Source organism: Anser brachyrhynchus, assembly GCF_964034855.1.
Source record: "Anser brachyrhynchus genome assembly, chromosome: 2".
Classification (NCBI taxonomy): Eukaryota; Metazoa; Chordata; class Aves; order Anseriformes; family Anatidae; genus Anser; species Anser brachyrhynchus.
In genome coordinates this window covers 34,385,237-34,406,517 of record NC_137695.1, presented here as the reverse complement: position 1 = coordinate 34,406,517, position 21,281 = coordinate 34,385,237, and the positions used below count along the sequence as shown (strand labels likewise).

The window sequence follows — 21,281 nt, the reverse complement described above, 5'->3', positions numbered from 1 at the left end:
AAGTCTTTATATTACATATAATATAGTATTTTTTTTATTATAGGAATGATAACCGGATTTTTTTTTCTAAATTTGTTGACGTTCAACCCCCACAGGTCGTCATAACAAGGTTAAATTTCAGGTAACTATTCCTCTTCACAATAACCAGAAAACTGAGCTGATGTTATAAACATTTTGATATTTTTCAAAGATTTCTGCCTGAATGTTGGTAAGCCTCTGCAGCTGGTTGCTCTGTGCAGGCCTGGTTTTTGTTTTCTTTTTCTCTTGGACTTGTTCAGCTCTGGATATCTTAAGGATTGAGAGATGTGTATGTTTTTTCCCAGCATAGTCAAATAGTTTAAAAAAAAAAAAAGGAAAACAAAACAAAACAACAACAAAAAAAAAACCCTAGATGCACACTTTTCTTCTGATTTTACCTTGAAATACTATTTAAATTTTCCATAATTTGGGGGTGGGGTTGGGAGTACGTGACAAAATTGCTGTGTATGTGTGTATGCTTGTGTACAGTAGAAATTATTGACCTACAGCTGAAGGAAGAAGACTATTATATTACAGTATATGTTTTTATTTTGTTCCAAAGTCTTGTTCTTTGGAATGTGGTTGTTTTGTCTTCATTTGGCATTCTTCATTTCAATAATGAAACTAGAGCACAGCAATGGCAACTGCTTGGTTTTTGTTAAAATAGAAGCTGAATTGGGTAGATTACTCTCTTTCCCCTCTAGAAGTATACAGGCTAGTTTGTATTTGTGCAGTGATACTTTAAAAAACAAACAAAAAATTTCTTTGCTCGCTGTTAACATTGCAATAAAGGTATTCCAGATTGATTTTTTTTTTTTAACCCTGTAGATTTTCAGGCAGTTTTTACATTTAATTAAATAATTCAGGAATAGGAGATTTCTCATTTTCTCCTCTGCTATCAGAATTCGTAGTGAAATGTTGCTGTGCAAAGTATGTTCAGAGCATCAAAGGTAGCAGTGCAAAGTAACTTGGATTTCTCAAAATCAACCTTTGCATTTCATGATACCCAAAATGCAACTGTGGACCAAAACACCTGCAAAAGTGTATTTCATATACTCTTGTGTGTCAGATTTGGGGATGTGGTTTGTGGGTCTTAACCACCGCATGGTCGCTCTGGCAGCTTTCCAGGAATAATAGTATTTGGCAAGAAGTGCCAAATGGGGAAGTGTTCTTGTCTCTTTCGCTAAAAGTATATAAATAAGCATGGATATTTCAAGAACAGGCCGGATTCTGTGACCTCAGTATCATCAAAATTTCCCTTATAAGTAATTAGTTCATTTTTTTTTTTTAAGACTTGGAATTATTGGGTAAGTATTGCTTAGGCAACTGTTATTCTGAGAATTTCGCTTTAAGCACATTGGATAACAAATTTTAGTGATTCACTGCTATAGATAAATGACTGCAATTTTTCTTTAAAAAAAAATCAAACGTGGTTCAGGAAAGTCATTAACATACAACCTTTGGCCTTTGAATTTCAGGAATAAATTGTCCTTCGTAGTATGTTCAAGTCAAGTTAAATTGAATGCTGATATATAGTACAAATTTGTTCGATTAATGCAGTCAGTGTTTCTCTCTAAATAAAAAGTAATTGGAACTCCTTAAAAACTCATTTTTATCTTGAAAAGAATTGAATAGCCATTAACCATAGGTCTTGGTAACTAATTATAAAGTAACAAAAACAGGATCAGAGAAGTTTTTCTCTCAAAGCCTTAAAAATGAAGGGAGTCTTTGGTAGCAATACGTTGAATTTATTTGATAGTTACTGTCATTTTCACAAAATTCAGACGTGCTTGTAGGAACAGATCCTTGTTCTTTGAAGTTGTATTTTGAACAGATTACTATAAAGAATCTTAATTCTCTTAAAATAACGTCAGCAAATACACCAGTTTTGTCAAGGGTGTTTGTGTGTTGCTAGGAGGAAGAGGGCAGGCCTCTGGATTAAAGTGGAAGGACTCAAATACATTTCCTGTTTGTCAGACTCCCCAAAAGTTTTTGTTTTACCGTGGGATGGGAGACACTTAGAAACAAACAGGGGCTTTCCCACTCAGCAGATTTCTGTCACGTGAATTAGTGGCTTCTGTAGCCCAGTATGGATTCTTTTCAGAAATGGGATTTGTGATGCGGTCCTTTGAGACCATGCATGAACTCTGAATGAAGTCAGAGCATGTAGTTTTCTGAAAATCAGACTGTGACTTCCACAGCTTAACTAAAGTTTATGCTTTCCCCATGCTCTGAGAAGTGTGAAGTAAAATCATTTGTGCTTTCCTGTGTGCCGTGCAGAATGTACCTGCTCTGAGGTATCTTTATCAGCTCTTACCTGGACGTAGGAATGGCACAGCCGCATGCCTCGTGCCTGTGAAGTGGACGTGGAGCATGCCTGTGGTTGCCGTAGTCTTAGTGTAGTGCCCCACGTGGGAAGCTGTTGCTGGGGTGTGTTGTGCAAATAATTGTGCAAGAGGCTGAGGGGAACGTTTCCACCTGGACTGGTGTTAGGAAGATCAGAGGTTGCCATGGACTGTAGTTCGCTATGCTGCGTACCAAATCTTTGGGATTTTTTTTTTTGCCAAATCTCAAGGATTTTAGTGTGAGAAGAATGGCCTGTTGTCCATCTCAAGTGACCTGCAGTACCATGTCCACGGTCCTTTGACATGAGGAAGTCAACATTTCTGCTTGTCAGAAGGTCCTGGTCCGCCTCCTTCTGCAAGAGCGGCACCAGCCAATGGCCTGATGGGTGTCTGAGGAGAATATCTGTGAAGGAGGAATTGTCCTTAAGCCAGGACTGAAGAAATGGGCAGGCTCCGTCTCTGAATAACTGTCCTCGGGCATGGCCATTGCAAATGTAAAGGGGGATAAAGATATTAGATTTAAAAAAAAAAAAAGTCAGGGTCTGGAAAAATAAAGATGAGATTGATCAAGAGGGTAAAGGAGTGTGAAATGCAGACAAGGTTTTTAGAAGTGAAAATCACGTAAACTGAGAAAAAGACAGGTGTGTACATAACCAAGGAGAAGCAGAGCCCTGTCATACTGGGGGAGTCTTGTGAGTTTGGTGGGTTTCTTGGTCTAGTGTGGATGCGGGATCTCCTGGTAGCAGGGTGTGAAAAGACGTTTTGTGCCTTGTAGTGTAGCCACTGAACAGGGGAGAGTAAACAAAATGTTTGGTTTACAGATCTGTTCATAGTAAGTTAATCTACAAAGGAACCTACCTTTTTGCTCCAAAAGCTTTTCAAGGACTGGTCAGTTGAGGTAACAACGAAGCTGATAGGAAATGTGGAACAAGTATGTAGTTCTACAAGTTGCTGGTGTAGACACAGCCAGCGTAAGGTTGTTGTACTGTATCTCATCGCAGTTACAAAACGAAGAGTACATGCTTAGTTTCCATAAGTCATCAGCAAAAGTCAAAGTAACTTAAACCTATAGTTTTCAAACATGTAAACACTGCAAACCAAAGCAATTATCATGATTTTGTAGCAACAGTCCCACATGTTGGCAACGTGTAAAATGTGCTGCTTTTCTGTGTACAGATGTCTCAGAATGGCTGTAGATGACAAAGTGCTTCTTAAGTTTTGTTTTTATTGCATCATGTTGTCAATGAAACAGCGTTCTAACATGCTTTTAACAGGAAAAAAAATGCTAAAACAAGCTAAATACCCTGGATATTTTTGGAAATATCTCCTTATATACTTGAAATTTAAATTATGATGGTACTTATGATGAATTTTGGAAATAAAAGCTCATTACATCTGTTCTCACCACAGGAGTAAACCACATCCTGGTTTAATGTCATATGACTAATTTACTTTTTAAAACTGATTAGTTAATTGCAATTTCTAAATATTTTTCCATGATGGTGTGCAACGCAGTAACTGTTTGTGGGTTACATTCATTGTTTCTTGGTTATGCTTCTATTAATTCAGGATTAGGGAATGGGTAAGGCAGAGGAGATGCACATCGGCCAAGTGGAAAAGAGAATTTACTCTTATATTTTCTTGTGATTAAGAAATAAAATTTCTATCAACAATAACTTAAGAAGTTCAAGCAACTGCAAAGCAATGAGCAGTTACTGGCTTGGGAACTGAGATAAACCTGGATTTCCAGTTATATCCTAATGCTGTTTCTCAGGATCTGTCTTATTCTTATAGAAACCCCCCAAATGGTGTAATTCATGACACTGCAACTGGAAAACAGGCTTTTTTCAGCACGACTGGAAGATTGCCCGTACATCTGCCTTCATCTTAAATGGTCTCCCTTCTAACAAATTCCATTTTCTCTTATAGCCCAGTCCCAGGTCACTGAGCCGTATGATTAGTAAGGGTTATAGGTCTTGGAATTTGAGGAACAGCTTTGAACTTCATTGTATTTGTTAACATTGCTAATGTGGGGTCTACAGGTGTAGTCAAGATGTGGTCCCTTTTTTTTAATCTCTACACAAATTATTAGGAACAGTGGAAAAAGAGAGGAAGACTATTGCTATGTACTAGTGATGACAGTAGGCAGTTTTTCTTTTTTAAGATGAAGATTGGACTTTGAACTTTCCGTAGGTGATTTTACGTCTGTGTGTGTGCATGCAACAGCAGGGATTCTCTCAGGTAATAAAACTGTTAATATAATTTGCAAATACATCATATTTTCCTTCTTTATATGCTGCAGAATGTAGAATTTTATCCATTTATATATAAATTCAAAGAGATGAACAGCTAATCACTAACACATTTGCTCTTATTGAAACTAGTCAAAATTTAGCTGAAACAATGAAATGTTGTCCATATTGTGTTAGGGAAGCACTGTCTGGTAGAAATAAATATGGTAGGGCAAATCAAATCTCAGTTTTCTGAATTTGAAGATTAATGCTTTATTTATTTATTTTGCATATAGATTATCTCTTGAAAGACTGATTCTTCTTAGATTCTGGTCATTCAATAGGAATTCAGACTGCAAAATTTCTGTACTGTGTTATCCTATGACCCCCAAAGTATGCCTTGAAAGTATACTGAGATTAGGGTAAATATGATGAAATTACAGAATTGAGTTAATTTGGTTAAGAGCTTGGGGAGGAAATGGTATTTCGGTGTTGGAGCCTGCAGAGGCTGCGTTTTCTGGGGGTGACAGGGTTAGTTTTATTTTTCATCTTTTCAGGAAGGAAGTATTTCATTGAGAGATCTGAAATTGTTATCTAACCATTCAACTCAAGAAGTAAGGGTTTAAAGAAAGTTTATCACCAAATACCATAAGGTTTATACTAATATGTATATTTATCAGCACTTCTAGAACTTCAGGGTCTGACTGTGATGTATACTATTGTATACTTATCTTCACATTATTTTATTGTTTAAATTAAATTACTAGTTACCAGTAACAGTGGGAAACTCTGGGGGAAGTTTCAAAAGCTAGCTAAGTCGATCTGATGGCTCATTACTGCTGAAAAGTGATACTGTTCCATTTAATCTGCTAGTGGTGTATACTCCTCCACCTCTAACCTTAGCATCTGTGCTAACCTCACTAGCCACCAGCCGTTAATAAAGTCAGTGAAGGTGCTAGAAATGGAGACAGTCTTTTTCAAGAATCTGTTCTTTCGGCCAAAATTTAGAGTTTACATCAGTGCATTGGCTTACTTGGCAGGCAATGGTACTGCTGTGTATCCTCACCGATTGCAATTAACTACTTTTTTAAGATAGTCACCATTCAAATATTTCAGGATTTTGAAAACCAGACAGTTGTAACACTATTGAAATGAATGTAATGCAGCAAATGAAATGACTGCAAAGTTCAAACATCCTACTGTGCTTCTGCTAAATCTACAAAATTTATTCCAGAAGTTCTATAGTCTGCCTCATTTTTTTTTCTTTGTGCTTCGAGATGTTTTCATAAAGGAAATTAATATCTTGTATACATGAAAACCTGTTTCTCACAGCTTTACAGAAGATGTGAAGGCAAGCTCTGAAGTGAGGATTTTGCCTTAGTAAATTGTCTTGGAAGGAGTTCACGTGTTTACATGAATTAACTAATCCACTGTGAAGTGGATCATGCCTGATATATGTTTTTTTTAAGTTTATTTCACATCAGGCTTCTATTAAGAAAACATGTTTTAAAAGGTAGGAAAATGAGACCATCATTGTCAAAAAATTAAGTAATTCTGCATTACAGATTACTTACCTTCGTATAAGGTTTTTTCGAATGATTTTTTTCTCTCTTACCTAGCATTTTAGTGTCACGACCACAGCACCAAGACAAATGTTATTACTTATCTTCCTCTGATACTGTCTGTTAATACCACAGGCTTTTTCTTGCATACTACGGAGTGCATGCATTCCTTTTAATGTAACTTTCTCTACCCTCTTCCTGCATTAGGAGAACTAATTTGGGGTAAAGGGAATTTGTAATCTGTTGAGTATATTCCAAAATCTCTGGGTGATGTTAATGAGTAGAGCTGCGAGACAAACTTGGAGGCAGACTAGCTGGCTTCACAGTCCGTGGGGAGAACCTAGTCCTGTACATCATCAGCCATAAGGCTTGTTTGCTGGGTAGTTTCCTAGTTCTTACAGCTAAGTATTAGGAGGTCTTTTTTTGCCTTGCTCAGTATCGGTGAATTAGCTGTCAGTTATGAGGTGCTCTCTTTTAAGAGCCACTTTCAATAACTTGCCAGCAGTCCTAGCAAACTGGGGAGGTCCCAGTTGTCTGGAGGTTAGCGAATGGGACTCAATCTGCAATAAGGGCAGGAAAGAGGATCCTGGAAACTACAGGCCTTTCAGTCCAGCCTCACTACCAGAGAAGGTTATGGTGCAGATCATCTTGAGTGCCATCACACGGGTCATATAGGACAACCGAGGAGTGACTGAGGGAATTGGGGTTGTTTAGTTTGGAGAAGAGGAGGCTGAGGGGAGACCTCATTGCTCTCTGCAACAGAAGGGAGGTTGCAGCAAGAAGGGTGTATTCTTTTCTCAGGTGACAAATGATTAGGACACAAGAAAATGGTCTCAAGTTGCACCAGGAGAGGTTTAGTTTGGATGTTAGAAATAGTTTCTTCACAGAAAGGGCAGCAGAGCGTCGTAGCAGGCTGCCCAGGGAAGTGGAGTCCCTGGAGACTCCAGGGATGTTTAATAGACGTGTGTGTGGATGTGACACTACGGGACACAATTTAGTGGTAGGACTTGGTAGGTCAGGTTGATTGTTGGACTTGATGATCTTGAAGGTCTTTTCCAACCTAGATGACTCTATGATTTCATTGTTGCTAAAAGTATCACAGTTATTTTGGGGGATCAATTTGTAAAAATTTAGACTCATCATTTCTACTCTTATCTGTTTTTATGTGTTTGCACTGATCTACCAACTAATACATGTTCGTGTGTGTTTGTTGCTCATTGTAAAATGCTTTCTGTACAGCAAATTGGGGAAAAAAAGGAAGATAAGTTAGAGAGGCTCCTTAACATGCTCAGCAGTGTTTAGTTGTCTGACAAGCTGCTGCGTGGAAGTAGCCTGAGAACTGCAGGTGGCTGTGGGGGAGCTGCAGATAAAATGGTGGCACCTCTGCAAAAGCACCAGCAGCATCTCCTAGCAAGCAGTGATATTTGCTCACCTTGTACATCCTGAAATGTAGTAACGTTTACATCTTTGCTACAGTGACGGACGACATGGGGTGGCCACCAGCTGAAGGGTGCTGGTAGGAAGTGCAGATGCTCGTCAGTCTGTTGCACAAGATTTCAGTACCCTGCAGTTGAGCTGCCTCCTGGAATTCCAGGAGGAAATCCATTCTGAGAGTGAGTTTACTTGAGGTATACATAGTAACTAATAATGATCTTATAACGATTCTTAACCGTCACCCAGTACTAGGAGAGAGATGAGACCAGTTTTCTTTTTCTCTTCCTTCCCTTTTCCTTTTCCCCTCTGCTCTCATATAGTAAGACAGTCCTTGAAGGGTTCAACTTGGGATTCCCATTGAGGTCTCTTTGAAGATTCTTGGTGGTAAACCTTTCATACATGACCTCACTCAGAGAACTTCCTTTTTTTAAGGACACTTACTGAAGAATTCTTACTGTTGGTCTAGTTTCATCTAGACCAACAGATGCAAATTACATTCTTTCCTTCTCAAAGCCACATGTATACAAGACAGCAGCCCAGCAGCTTTAAGACGGATTGTTGCATTTTACTCAGAAAAGGGCAAAGCGATTTAGGTAAACTTTGTGGCTCTCCCCTAGCTGTCATGGTAAGCACCAGAAAGCTCTCTAGCCAAGCATTCACTAAGAAAATCTCTGCAAAGGTAGGCTTTGAAAAGGGCAAACCAGATTTTTTTTGACTGTGTGCCAGGACAGCTAAAGTACTGTCTTCTGTGTTGCGAGGAAACCCCGCTTGCCACAGACATCTTGAAAATGACCACTTTGAGGTCTCTTCATTCTTTCCTGAGGTGTTGCACAATTTGAGCCATATGGTTTTACCATATTGGGCAAAGCAATTGTACTTTGCTTTGTGTTGAGCCTCTGAGATGCAGGCTCTGAGCTGACTGCTCATTGTTTTGGCATCCCCAGTGGTGGAATGCGTGCGTGGAGGATCAGATCTCTCAGAGGAAGAGGAGAATTTACTGACATCCTTATCCACATTCCAGGGCATGCCTTTCATCTCCTCATCTGCACCATTGTGCTTCTCAAGAGAGAGGGTCATTAATGTTCTTCCATTCACACTGTAGGGACAAAACTCAAGGGACTCCGTCCTTTATGTGTGCTATGAGCTAAATTCCTATGCGTTTGGGTGTATGAGGTATGTCCGCATGAAAGAGATGAAACAGGTAAGGAATACTTCAGTGGTTGGTACTCAGTCTAAGGATTTTTTTTCTCTGCAGTGCTCAACGATTTGCATTCATGTTACAGTGACCGCTCTATGCTAGTGGAATATAAATGACAAAAGACAAATGGATTAGATCACCAAGAGTCATTAACATCTCAGCAATAATATGTTGATTTCTCCCACCTGGGGAAAGATCCTAAGATTTTTTCTTCTACATCCTGGGGGAAAGGGAGAGATGTTTGGTCAAACTTGGAAAATTCCCTTGAATGACAGCAGTAAGTATAATCAGAGGATAATCAGGTTATATCAAACCTGTTAATTCAGTATCTGACCACTTTATTTGTTTCAAACAGATTGCTGACTTGTAAGCGTCTACTTACAATTTTATAGTGTTCCCTATTAAATATAGGGGTATCATTATCCATTTGTTTCTTGAGCAATAATGCTTTATCATGTTCAGTACTGAAGTACTTACAGTACATACTGATGTAAATACAGTACGTACAGTGAAGTACATACAGTACATCTATTTACTTTATATCCCATTTTAAGATTTTTATATTGATTAGGCTGTATATGTATGTATATATGTACTATGTAGATATCTGATGTAATTATAGTGATAAAAATTAAATTATTGAAAATAGTTATTTTGATAATTACCGGCATTAAAAAATAGATATGTTAGAGTCCCTCAGTCTTAATTAAAATCCAAACAGGTTATACAGGTTTTTTTTTCAATCAGCTTTTATTTGTTTACAAAATATAAATAGGTCATAAATGCAATCTCACAAATATTTTAAAAGCGTAAGTTGTACAACAATCTAGCTTCTGAAAAATTCTTTTGGTATCAAATACATATTAAATAAGTTGATATTCTGAATAGTACCATTAGAAATGAAATAAAATAGGTCCTTTCTTTAAATTATTTCTAAATATTGAAAATATAAATAGAAATCATTAGAAATGAATAAATATTTTAAATACAATAAATAGGTTCCTAGAAGGAAATGAGGATATATAAAAATGCAAACCATTGTTACTATTTCTGGTTCTTAAAACAGAACAACACTGTCATCTGCCACATGACAGATTTGTAACAAAGGATTGTGCCCGAATTAAAACATTCAGACACTGAAACTCCTGGTGTTTTTCAAATAGCGAACAGCCCTCACGGTTTTCTCCATAAATGAAGTAAAGTCTCGGAGGATGAGGTGTGTGGTGATTTTCTCTATCCAGGTCTTATCCGACTTCAGCTTTGTGAGGAGGGATTTCTGGGTAGCTGAATCTGGGATGACCACTTCATCAGGATTTATCACCTGTGAAAAACAGAATATTGAGGTGTCCTTGTTAAAATGGTTTAAACAATCTTGCCAGAAGTGATTGGTTTATACATAAGAATATGTTTCAACCATCTGCATATCCACCCATTCTGTGCAGCTGCTGGCAGACCTCCCTGCAACCTGTGTATCTACAGCTCCACTTCTGCGGTGGGATTTGAGGTATGTTTGCATCTGCTGCTGTGTCTCCAGAAGAATCAAAGGTTCTTGTCTAATCTATAGCATTTGTTCTGGTTTGCATATTCCAGTTGAATGCGCTGCACTGAACAGATCAATACACCTTTGCCTGGTGTCCGCTCACCATGTGGTTAGCTGGGAAGATGCTGAACATGATATGTCCTAATCCATACTGGCTGCTGTATCCTGAATCATAAGTTAATTAGATGACATTCAAGTGCTCTCACATTTGGTAGTAGATTAACGGTTTTCAAAAGACGCCAAACTTGTCTAGCTGCTTAATTCCTACTTTCCAGGCATTGAGGTGCATGGAAGATTAAGCATTACCACTTTCACTGGTGTGTGGGATCCTAAGGACAAGACGAGTAGAGAAGTTTCATATCTAATTCTAACAGTCAGTGCTGGAAACTGGATACCCGAATGGTTTCGAAGAGCTTGTCCCATGGTGTGGCTGGATGACTTTTTAAAATGGGACTTACCCAAATCATGGAGCAGTTTCAGTTCAGTTTCTAGAAGTCTAATAATAAAGTATCTTCTTCATCCTGTTTTTAAGATCTGTCCTACCCTTTAACAAGTGACAAAAGCACATGCACCTCCTTCTGGAACTTTTTTTTTCTGTGTGTGAAATTAAAGTAATGAACATTTTTTCCATCTAGACTACTTGGAGGTGGATTCTGATCATGTTTAGTTACTGGTATATCAGACACCTTTCTGCATGTTTTTTTTTTAAAAAATTGGATATCCAGACAGGTATCTTGCTAATGGATCGACTTGACCACAAATAACAGATACTTTCCACCTGCTCTCCTTGCCTTAAACAGCAGAGAGACTTCCCATAAAGAAAAGTTTCCACCCTGCAGATCAGGGCTCCTGATTTTCTCAAAATCTCAACAGTTCCTACATATGTGGGGTTTGATTTGACCATCATGTTTAATTGTGCCTGTTCTAACTACCTCTACCTGTATAATTTTCAGAAAAGGCTAGTCTCACCCAGCTATAAAACTTTCTACAAAGTAATGTATTGAGTTTGAAGTCAGTAGTCAGCTGCTGTCTTATGACAGGACTATTATTCTTAGCAAGTACAGTGTGAAAAAAGCAGTTCAGCTTCCTTTCACTTAAAGAATGATGAACATAAATAAATATGTTAAGAAAAGTATTAGAAACAAACAATGGCCTTTTCAATGCTGAAAAGCTCCTTGAAGGAAATAATGCCGAGACTTCCGCAGTTCTTAATTCTGGAATCCTTACTCACCTGGGTGGTTCTTACTCATACAAAGTTTCACTGGTGACAAAGGAAGCATTCATCTTAAGGTTTATTAACATGAGTAAGAACTGCAGGAATGAAGTGAATTTAAAGTGTGATCTTTCAAAGCACTCCAAAACACACAAAACAGCTGTCAGAAATGAATAGCCTTTAGTTTACCAAATCAAAAGATAATTAGTTGTCTGTAAAGAATATATATATATATTTTTTCCTCATGATGATTGTGAGCGAAATCAAGCTTTTCAATAGGCAGCACCTTTAATTTAGTTGGGTCATTAAGTTTTGTTCTGAATTTACCTGTTTTCTTTGATTTTAAGCTAGTGATATTTGAATACACCACACAGCTCACCTGAAAAGTTTGTTTTGGAGAGTTTCAAAGATTCATAATATTGTAAAACTGTATTTACTATTATTCATGTGGGTTTTAAGATAAGTTATCGTATTTCTTGGTAGCTTGCAACATTAGGAGGTTAGGACTGAACTGCAATTAGGAAAGAATTTCCTGAGAAATCTCAGCCAGGCAGCATTAGCATATTTGTTCTTAAACAGAAAGCTGCCTGTAATTGTCGGTTTGGAAATCAAAAATGAAAATAGAAAGTGGGAAGAAGAGTAGTTTCTTTAACAAAACAAACAAAACCTGTAAATTAGTCATAAGGGTAAGTATCCAAGCATAAGGAAGTGTTGTCACCTGTTCTTGCTGAGAGAAGTAAGAGCGGGAAATCCTCAGCTTCACACAGCTTACTATTTCTCTGACTACACCTCAGTTCTAAGTCACAACGATGGTCTGAGTAAATTTAAAAACGACTCACCATCTGCCTTATCGTCGTTGCCAGATGCTTTGTGCTATAGCACAGCGACTCAACTTTTTGCTTTTCACTAGTAAAAGTTTCCTGTACGTATTCAAGGTAGGTCTGAAAGGTGAAAAGCCCACTGGAGAGTTTCTTCAAGCATTTCTCCTGGAAAGAGAAAGGTGAGAAGGTCAGCTCTAACTCGGACCTGGCTTCGGCGGAGCGCTGTCTGTAGGGGCAGGTGGGCAGGAGGGAGTGGGCACAAGTCTTGGGCTCAGCTGCTTTTGGGGCAGGCCCAAAACTGCTGCCGGGGTTCGGGCGAGAAAGAGAGCGGTTCCTTGCCTCGTCGAAGCCAGCCAGGAGACACCCGTCTTCCTCCGTCACCTTGGGGAGGTTGAGGTTGTTCTGGACCAGCATCTCCATGCTGTTCTCGCAGACGGTGAACTTCTCGCACATCTGAGGAGAGACACCCACACCTCACGTCGCACCTCGGCGGCGGGCAGCAGCCCCCCGGGGGGGGGGGGGCGACCACCCCCCCTCGCGGCCCCGTACCCACCTCCTCCTGCAGCCGGGCCGCCCGGGCGTGCAGCAGCCAGGCCAGGGCCTCGCAGTCGGGCAGCGCCGCCCGCCTCGCCCCGGCCTCCTCCGGCTCGGCCTCCCCGGAGGAGTCGGAGACCGCGGCCAGGGACAGCGGCGCGGCGGCGGCGGGCGGCGGCAGCAGCGGCAGCAGCAGCAGCAGGGCGGCGGCGGAGCGGAGGGAGGGCGGCCCCCGGCGCCTCGCCGCCCGGCAGCCGTCGGGAAAGCTCATGGTGAGGCTCTTCTTCTTCGGCTCCGGCCCGTCTTCGGAGGAGGAGGAGAGGCTGGCGGGTTGAGTGAGCTCCGGGCATCCCTGAACGTGTATTTATCGAGGGGGCTTCGAGATTATTCACGGCCCGGGAAAATCCGGGGTGAGAGAACACGGGGGTGTGCGCTGTGGCGTGCGCCGGGCTTGACACAGCGCTCGCCCCGTCTGAGCGCGGCGGGATTGTGAAACGGGGCCGTGGGGGGCGAGCCGAGAGGAGCCGGGCAGAAAACATGAAGTCATTTTCCCAACCGGTAACTCCTTGAGGGCCGGGCTCCCGCCGCAGCCGCCGCAGCCGCCGGCTCACCTGGCCCCGCCGGGCCGGGACAGGGGCTGCAGCCGGGGCCGGAGCCCCCCGGAGCCCCCCGGAGCCCCCCGGGGCCGGGCGGGGTCCCCGCGTCCCCCTCGCTGTCAGCCCCGAGCCGGCCGGCTGCCAAAAGTCAGCCTGCACGCAGGCACGGACGCCCGTCGGGTGTCCAGCATCAGAGCCGCAGCCTTCTAGTGGTTTGTGATTTACACCCGCGCTTCCCGTGCTCTTGCTGTGTACAAATACGGGACTAAACGCACTTGGTTAGGTGCACACGCCCAAGCTGTACGTGGTCACAGGCACGGGAGGACGCGCATCCCATCGCCCGTGTATTTCCCATGCACAGCTGGTGGAAGGTCAGCTCCTGCAGCCAGCACAGGGCAAGGACCGCAGGAAATGCCACGCAGTTACCTGTTATCTGCAGCCTTATCCTTCCACCTGCCTGGGAGGGGCGGTGGGAATTTTAACATTTTGCAGGGAGAGCCTTCACCCGGGGCACGTGAGTCCGTCCAGCTCCATCGCGTGGGGCACGGGCTGAGACCGACTGCTCCAGGCATGCTGTAGGCTAACTGCTGGCATGTCTCGAATGATTTTGGCAAAACGGGCTTGTTTTTGTGAAATCTGTACCTCTATCTCGGGTGGACAGAAGCAGAGAAAGACCCGATTCTGGTTCTGGAGTGAGGAGGACGTAACATGGGGCATAGGAGAAAGGATGACACAGTGACTGTACTTAGGTGTCGTCATGTGGACTCTCCTTTTTAACAAAAGCAGACACTGCCAGAACATATATATATATATATGTATATATATTATTTTTTTTTTCAGAACAACCTCGATAGACAACCTCAAGAAAGAATGTGAATACTTTTTTTTTTGTTTGTTTGTTTTTTTGAGTGGAAAGGCAGCTGTAGTAATTTTGCCCGGGGGAGATGACAGTGCTGAAATGCAAGTATAACAGAGTGATCTTCAGTAGCAGCAATCAGTCCGTGCCTGGTGCTCAGCAGAGAGGAGCCATAGCAATAATAGGATAATATTAGAATAACAGAAATAATAATAGGATAAAATAATAAGACCTGCAACTAACAGTCTGTGTGACTTGAATCAAGGATTTGTTTGCAAGGCGCCCAAGGCCAGAAACAAGCAGACCAGATCAGCCCAGTGCTCCGGACAAGCCTGGTGTTTGCCTTCTTGTTCATCAGGGGCAGATACAGCAGGGATGGAGACTCCTTTCCATTCGTGATAGCACATCGACGCACATCCAGGAGAAGTATTTCCTTCCAGTTCCGGACAGCTCATGACCTGTTCCCTGCAGACAGATCAATTTTCCTTTTGTTGCCCTTTACCTAGCTGAACTGAAAATGCCGACTATTCCTAAAATCACCTGAACTTGATGGAATGCTACATTTGCTCAATATTGTATTTTCAGCAGGCATTCTGTAAGTTAGTCTTGTTTGTAGTTCTGTAATTTTTAATTTTGTGATTTTATTTGATGTTGTCCTTTTTTCCTTGTATCATGTCCATTCCCTAGCAGTGTCCAAAAGGCCTTTTTGTGCTGTTCACTGTTATATGGGTTTACTCTTGCCAATGCATCTAGTTATATCTTCAGAGTGAAATACAAGCAAATTCCAATTGTTGTTTATCATCTTAAAGCTTCTAAGCTTTCTGTCTTTATTGCCTCTTACTGATTTTTGTTTTGTTTTGTTTTGTTTTGTCTTTGTATTTGAGTGTCACTGTGACTTTTCAGAAGTACAGAGTATCCTTACATGCTCCCATGGAAGTTGTTAATTAATGCCTTACAAACTCAGTACTTGACAATCCTGCAGAAAGCATAGCATTCAAGAGAAGGAGGAACTTAAATTTACACAATGCCATTAAAATGCTTCTGCTACTAGACGCTGTAGCAGAAAACAGATGGCTGTATCCCGATGTGCAAAACCTTCTTAAAGTGGGTTATCAGAAACTGTCGGCGTTTATCCAACTTTTTCTTTTGTCTGGGTGATGGGCATTACTATTGTAAATTTCTGTGGGAGCAAAGAGGCCAATCATGAATGCTGTAAAAAAAAAAAAATTATCCTCTCAGACTTTACACGTGAAAATTACTCCTACAGTCAAGGGTGAATTTATAGCCAGGGAAACAATCCGGGATAATGCCATTTGTTGAACTCTCTTTTTCTAGCATTAATATGCCAACTCAGAGACTTGATGCAGAGAATTGCTCTGGGTGCAAGCAAGCCCACGCGATTTTTGCCCCTGATAACCTGGGAGATTTGCAAACAGGAGGCTGTTTTCCAGTGAGATGGGTGTCACCATCAGGAGAAATGCTCCTGCCAGTGAAGAACTCAACAGACTGCAGAGCTGTCATCGTCAGAGCTTGTTACCCCTCCTCTGTTGGCCATGAGACACGTCTGCACAGAGCCCCACCACAGGCTGAGGCAAAATGCAGTGCTACTGCCAGCAGCAGGAGACCTTGCTTGCTCAGTGCTGTGAGTCAAGTGGATATGTGGCCTTTCTGCATGGAAAAATTAAATCTTTGAATAAAGTAATAAAGTAAGAAAATTACTAGGGTTGTGGCATGGTCCACTCCAGTTTATTTGTGTTAGGTTTGACATTTTTTTCTTCTTTTTAATAATCTCTAATATTCTACAGTCAAAATGCAAACCACTAATGCTTATTCAGAGGTCATTTCTTTACACTATACTGTTTGCAATAAGAGAGGGAATACAACTAAAACCACAATGCTCTGCTCTAAAAGTGTTGGTTCATGTATGGAAGAAAGTGTCAACTGCTGGTAGACCTTTTAAGTGGAATCATAACAATGACTAAACAAATTACTTCTAGATTTTGTGAGTGAGGTGTAAAGCCGATGTCCAGTTTCCCTGGCATGCTTTCAGAGGGTACCCTCAAAACTATTAACGAGGGATCTTGAGTTCCTATAGCTCTGTAAGAGATGGGTTTTCTGTTGTCCATCAACATACGAACACCTCACCCATTTTTTCGCTCCTTTCTTGTTAAGTATTTTTGTATTGAGCATTTGCTGAAATTAAAGGGTCGGTAAGTTCTTCCATGTCTCTTCTCCACAGTTTCTGTGATACATTAGTGATATCATCTTCAAGAGCCTACATCAAAAATCTGAGGCTTCAGAAAAGAGATTTTTTTTGCCCCGTGTTTACAAATAAAAAGTCACTACCGGCTTCACCAAGAGGTTGAATAGGAGAAAATGAAACCAGACTGCCCCGTGCTCTACTTCAAAAGAACAGGTTGAGCAGGACATTAATATCCTGCGTTCATGTTTCTCTTAACTAAACATTACTCTGAGAATCTACACATGACACCAAAGAGCACTGGCACACAGGAACAACCTTTGCTTTTGCTGCATTGAAATTTTCTTTGGTTCTCTGTTGGTTGTTTGCCAGCAGGGAACCACAGAGATGTTGGGGATTTTTTTGTGAAAAGCTCTGGGGATTGCTCATTTTTCTTCCCTAAAGGCAGGCTTGCATCATTTTTAAACAAGACTAGGATATGTAGTAATAGACTCAAATTTTCTCCTTGAGCATATCATATGCAAATACCATGAATTTCCATGCCTTAGGCTAAATTAGAGGTTTAGAGGAAAAATTCTTAGCTTTAATTTATGTTCTAATTTTCAGCTTTATCTGCTCAGTCTTGAGAAGAGAAATCGTGCCACGGTCTTCTCTAGTCAACCTCCAGGCTGGCTGGTATGTGGTCCCAAGCTAAAGAGGCCCTTGAGGTAACTGTTCTTGGGGAATATCCAAATATCACAGGTCACTTTAAATACACATCCCTGCCAAATCATAATGATTGCAGGCAGATACCCATTTGTACACCTTTATGATTCAAAGCGGTTTTAAGCAGCCATTTTAACTCTGGAATGGGATTAAGGTAGCATTTGTCAGTGACCCTAGGCTTACTCCACTAGTACTTTGCTGCTGTGGCTGCACTGATAAATGGCATCAGTAAGTGATTCCATAAACCTTTCTCCTGGGAGGAAGGTAGCTCTCGCTTTGCCTCCGTCGTGGTGCTGCACACCTTTTCATATGGCTGCATGAGGCACCAGAACAGAGAACTGGTCAAGTTACAAATTCTCCCATATTTTGTCTTTCACAAGCTCAGTACCTGCACACTAACTGTATTTGGCTTCTTCGTGACCATTGCCCACTATTGTGAATATGTTGTTTTGATAAAGATCCCGTATTTATTATGAGTTTTGTGTTTTAAATTATTATTGATGGACTGTGCTTCAATAGAAAGTCTCTGTCTGCTTTTGAAAGTAAATTGACTGTAAATTCTGCTTGTGTTTAAAGAACTTCTTGTTTCCTTTTGAGCTCTCTTCTAAGTATGAAAGATGAAAATTCGAAGACGTTGTATGACTAAAGAGAAGAGGAAGGTTTTTCAGTCATCAGGGAAGATGATGAAGCTGAAAAGAGAACACAGTGAGCAGTCTGAGTATATCAAAGGTACTGAATGTTGTAACTATTTGTTATTTTTGCTGTTTATCATTTTTAACATAGTATGTTAGATATAGATTGTGTTTTACAAAACATTCAAAAGGTAAGTTCTTCCGCACAGCTTGCTCAATGCGAAAGGAAAACAAAGGGGTGTCAATGTTTACCTATAAAACAATCACACTTGTGAGTGCGTGCCAAGTCTAGTTCAGTTCCGTAAGCATAGGATCTCTTTCAGTCTTTCATAAAAATTTGATATGTTGCTTAATGAGACCCTTGTAGATCTAAGTATTTACCTACATTCAAGTCTATTTTTTTTGTGACAATGATCTCCTTATCAGACTGTTCTCTCACCCAGTCTGACCTCTAGCCATGCATCTTCATTCTGTTTTTCCTCATGACTGTTTTTCTGCAATGTTGTAAATTACCTAACCCAAGTCGTTCAATGATCCTCTTGTGTTTTTCTCCTGGATAGCAGTAGGTTCTTTTTCAACTGACAACTGAAGTTGAATAGTGGTTATTTCTATAATTGTATGCAAAATTATTCAGGAGATACTACTTCTCAGGCTTGAGAGAGCTTTACTTCTACATCAGAGCTAGAATATGGAAAGATGTCTGAAGTGGAAGTAGGTGTCATTTTTATATCTCATCTGAGTGTAATGAGTCATACAGACTGTCCACCTAGAGGGCTATTTTTTAATTATGCTACAAAGTGGTAGTAATGCTTTACTGGACCGCTGATAAATGTATCATAACTCCACTGCCAGAATTAGGTGCAAGAATTTAGTGCATTCCCTTTGGGAGATAACATTTCAATAGTAAGTTATATGTATTGGAAATTTTTCTTAGAAGATGAATAACTAGAAAAACAAGACACACTGTGCACCTGCTACAACAGATGTGCAGTTATACAAAGGCTTTTGGAGCTCAAGGATCCTGTAGTGACATAAGGGAACTGCTGAGGAGTTTGCCACTATGGTCATATATTTGGCCTTACAGTCTTGTCAAGAAACCTTAACATCATTGCTCAGATACTGCCTTAAGTAACTTCTGTCTTTCTGTGAAAGTTTTAAGAAAGCCCTTTATTGTTCTACTGAACAATACTGAATTTGCTAAAGGGGACCTACTTACTATAGTGGGAGCCCTTTGTAATTGCACGTCAAAACACTATAACAGCAAGGATTAATAGGTTGTGCTGGATCTGTAATCTTCACTCTTCCCATACTGCTATTATTGAAGCAAAGTATCCTGGGGGGCCAAGCTGGCTATAAAGACTTTGATCCAATCATCAGAGGGTTCGAGTGGTCTAGGTCCAACTAGATTTTTCCACCATGTGGCCAATTAGATGACCAAGTGGTTTTAGTTTAGATGGCTTAATTGGAATATGGGAGATGTTGAATCACATCTCTTTCCTATCCAAAGGGATTGGGAACTCAGATTTGCTACTTTACAGGAAAGTTCCCCAACTCCTAAAAGTAATCCTGGCCAAGATATTTTCCATTCTGTCCTCTTAAAGTGAACTATTTTTCATCAGATATAAGAGGTCAGGAATCAATGTGCTGCCTTGGTGGGCTGGCCTGTATTTCAGGCGATGTTTGCCACAGTATATAACACAAGAAATGTGGCCCTTGGGCAGAAATAGAAAGTGATTCCCAAGAAATCTTGTGACCTCAGAGTTGTTGAGTAAGCCTGGGCAGGGTTGAGGACCCACGGTATCATCTCTGCTTCCTCCATAGGTTGCGTTTTGGGAGGAAGAACTGGTCTATACACCCAAACCCAGGATAAGTTGAGTGTTGGCTGCCTGGGAGAGAGATCTGCTTTCCTGAGAGGAAAAAGCTCCTCTCCCTGTTGTTTCTTTTGGGCTGGTGCAAGAGCTTCTCATGGTTTTTTGACCGTCTCTCACTTAGCCCCTTGCAGGGGAACACCACGGCTCTGTCTGCCCCAGTCAGGTGCTGCTTGGTGTAAAGTCCCCTGGTATCACTCGTCCTGAATGCAGCGATTCCCCTGCTGGTTTTAAAAATACATGTGAAACCAAAAGGAAAAAAAAAAAAAAGCACTAAAAAAAACAGAAGCAGTCTAGATGAACCACTGGAGTCTGAAAAACCCTAACTCTCCCCTATGCCTGAAATGGTGTATGACAGTGGCAATTTTGGTGTGGAGAGGGAACGCAGTGGGTATCTCCCTAGTTGTCTTTGTACCTTAGCTCTGCAGCATCACGTCACTCCTGTGGCTCTCATCTTCATTGTTATTTATAAAGGCTCAGGTCTTGGGGTTTCTATGGTCTACATTTTTCTGATGCTGCTTGCCTGGACTTGTCAGGATGAAGTGCTTAGGCTTTTAAAACATGTCTGAAAATGAAGTGTATTCTCTTTATTCCCCATAAATACAACAAACATTAGCAAACAGGAACAAAGAGCAAGGACTTAGTTCAAAATTACAGGTGCTTTTAAAAAATTGGTAAAATAAACTTCTGTGTTGCATTTCATGGTATATTTATTATGTGTTTATAGCAGTCTAAGCAAAATTTCTGGTGCAAGCTTCCATATTTAACAAATATTATAAAATTGCTACCTTTTAACATTTAATTTTCAGCTAATTTTCTTTTAAAGGAATTTTAAATAGTCATATAGAAGATACTCCTTGGTGAGTGTTGCACTTCTCAGCTATGTGCTATCCATGTTTCCCAGTCAGCCCAGGTGCCACATACCCGTCCAGTGAAATCTGCTGGTTTCTGCCTGACACTTTGCATGTAGTTCCATAGCTGTTGTAAGTTAATATCAGCATGGGAAAGCCGCTACCCAAAGGAGTGGCACTGCCAGGCCACAGTGTGACTTCTGCCACAAGCCATTTTTTCTCACCACCTCCCATGTGTGTTGGTATTAACATTTGAGCAGCAGGGGGGAGGATCTGGTTGGAAACCGGCCTGGCAAAGGAATGTAATAAAAACAGGTTTCAGTGGGATCTGTTCTATGATCTGACTCTCTGCATGGCTGCCCAAACACTTGTGTCAGTGTGGTGATGCCCGATTCCTAGGACTGCAAAAATAAATAAATAAAAATAAAAACTGCAAGTAAAAAATCCTGTCTTCATGACAAACATGAAGAACATTTTACCTCATCCCAAAATAGCATTTAGTTCTCACTTCTCCAAAGTAGCACATACTCTTGAAACCAGATTAAAAAATATAGAAGGTTTTAAGAAATTGAAGTGTTCAATACTTTTCATAACAAAAAAAATCTCATAGCTAAATTCAATCTCAATTCATGAGGACTTTTGACTCCTTGTGCTTTCAGCTTTCACATTATATTTTG

General features: G+C 40.8%; 2 protein-coding genes across 4 annotated transcripts in view; one reads left to right on the top strand and one right to left on the bottom strand.

The window, feature by feature from the left end:
- Positions 1-133: 133 nt before the first annotated feature.
- On the bottom strand, positions 134-13,167 carry IL6 (interleukin 6; the record flags this gene model as incomplete). Its single annotated transcript, XM_080582666.1, has 4 exons — positions 134-10,109; positions 12,381-12,527; positions 12,702-12,815; positions 12,916-13,167. 4 exons carry the CDS (start codon positions 13,165-13,167, stop codon positions 9,918-9,920), a joined length of 705 nt encoding a protein of 234 aa, XP_080438792.1. The 3' UTR covers positions 134-9,917.
- The window catches only part of LOC308190873 (uncharacterized protein), a 24,188-nt gene continuing 15,935 nt past the window's right edge, over positions 13,029-21,281 (top strand). Inside the window, exons 1-4 of one of the 3 annotated variants that reach the window (XR_013947548.1) lie at positions 13,177-13,306; positions 15,684-15,990; positions 17,155-17,255; positions 17,851-17,982. Coding sequence is in view for 1 of the 3 variants with exons in the window: in XM_080582667.1 (XP_080438793.1) it covers positions 14,903-14,943; positions 15,684-15,990; positions 17,155-17,255; positions 17,851-17,899 (498 nt within the window). In the remaining 2 variants the exon portion in view is untranslated. The other 2 variants (XM_080582667.1, XR_013947547.1) reach the window with 2 other exon arrangements.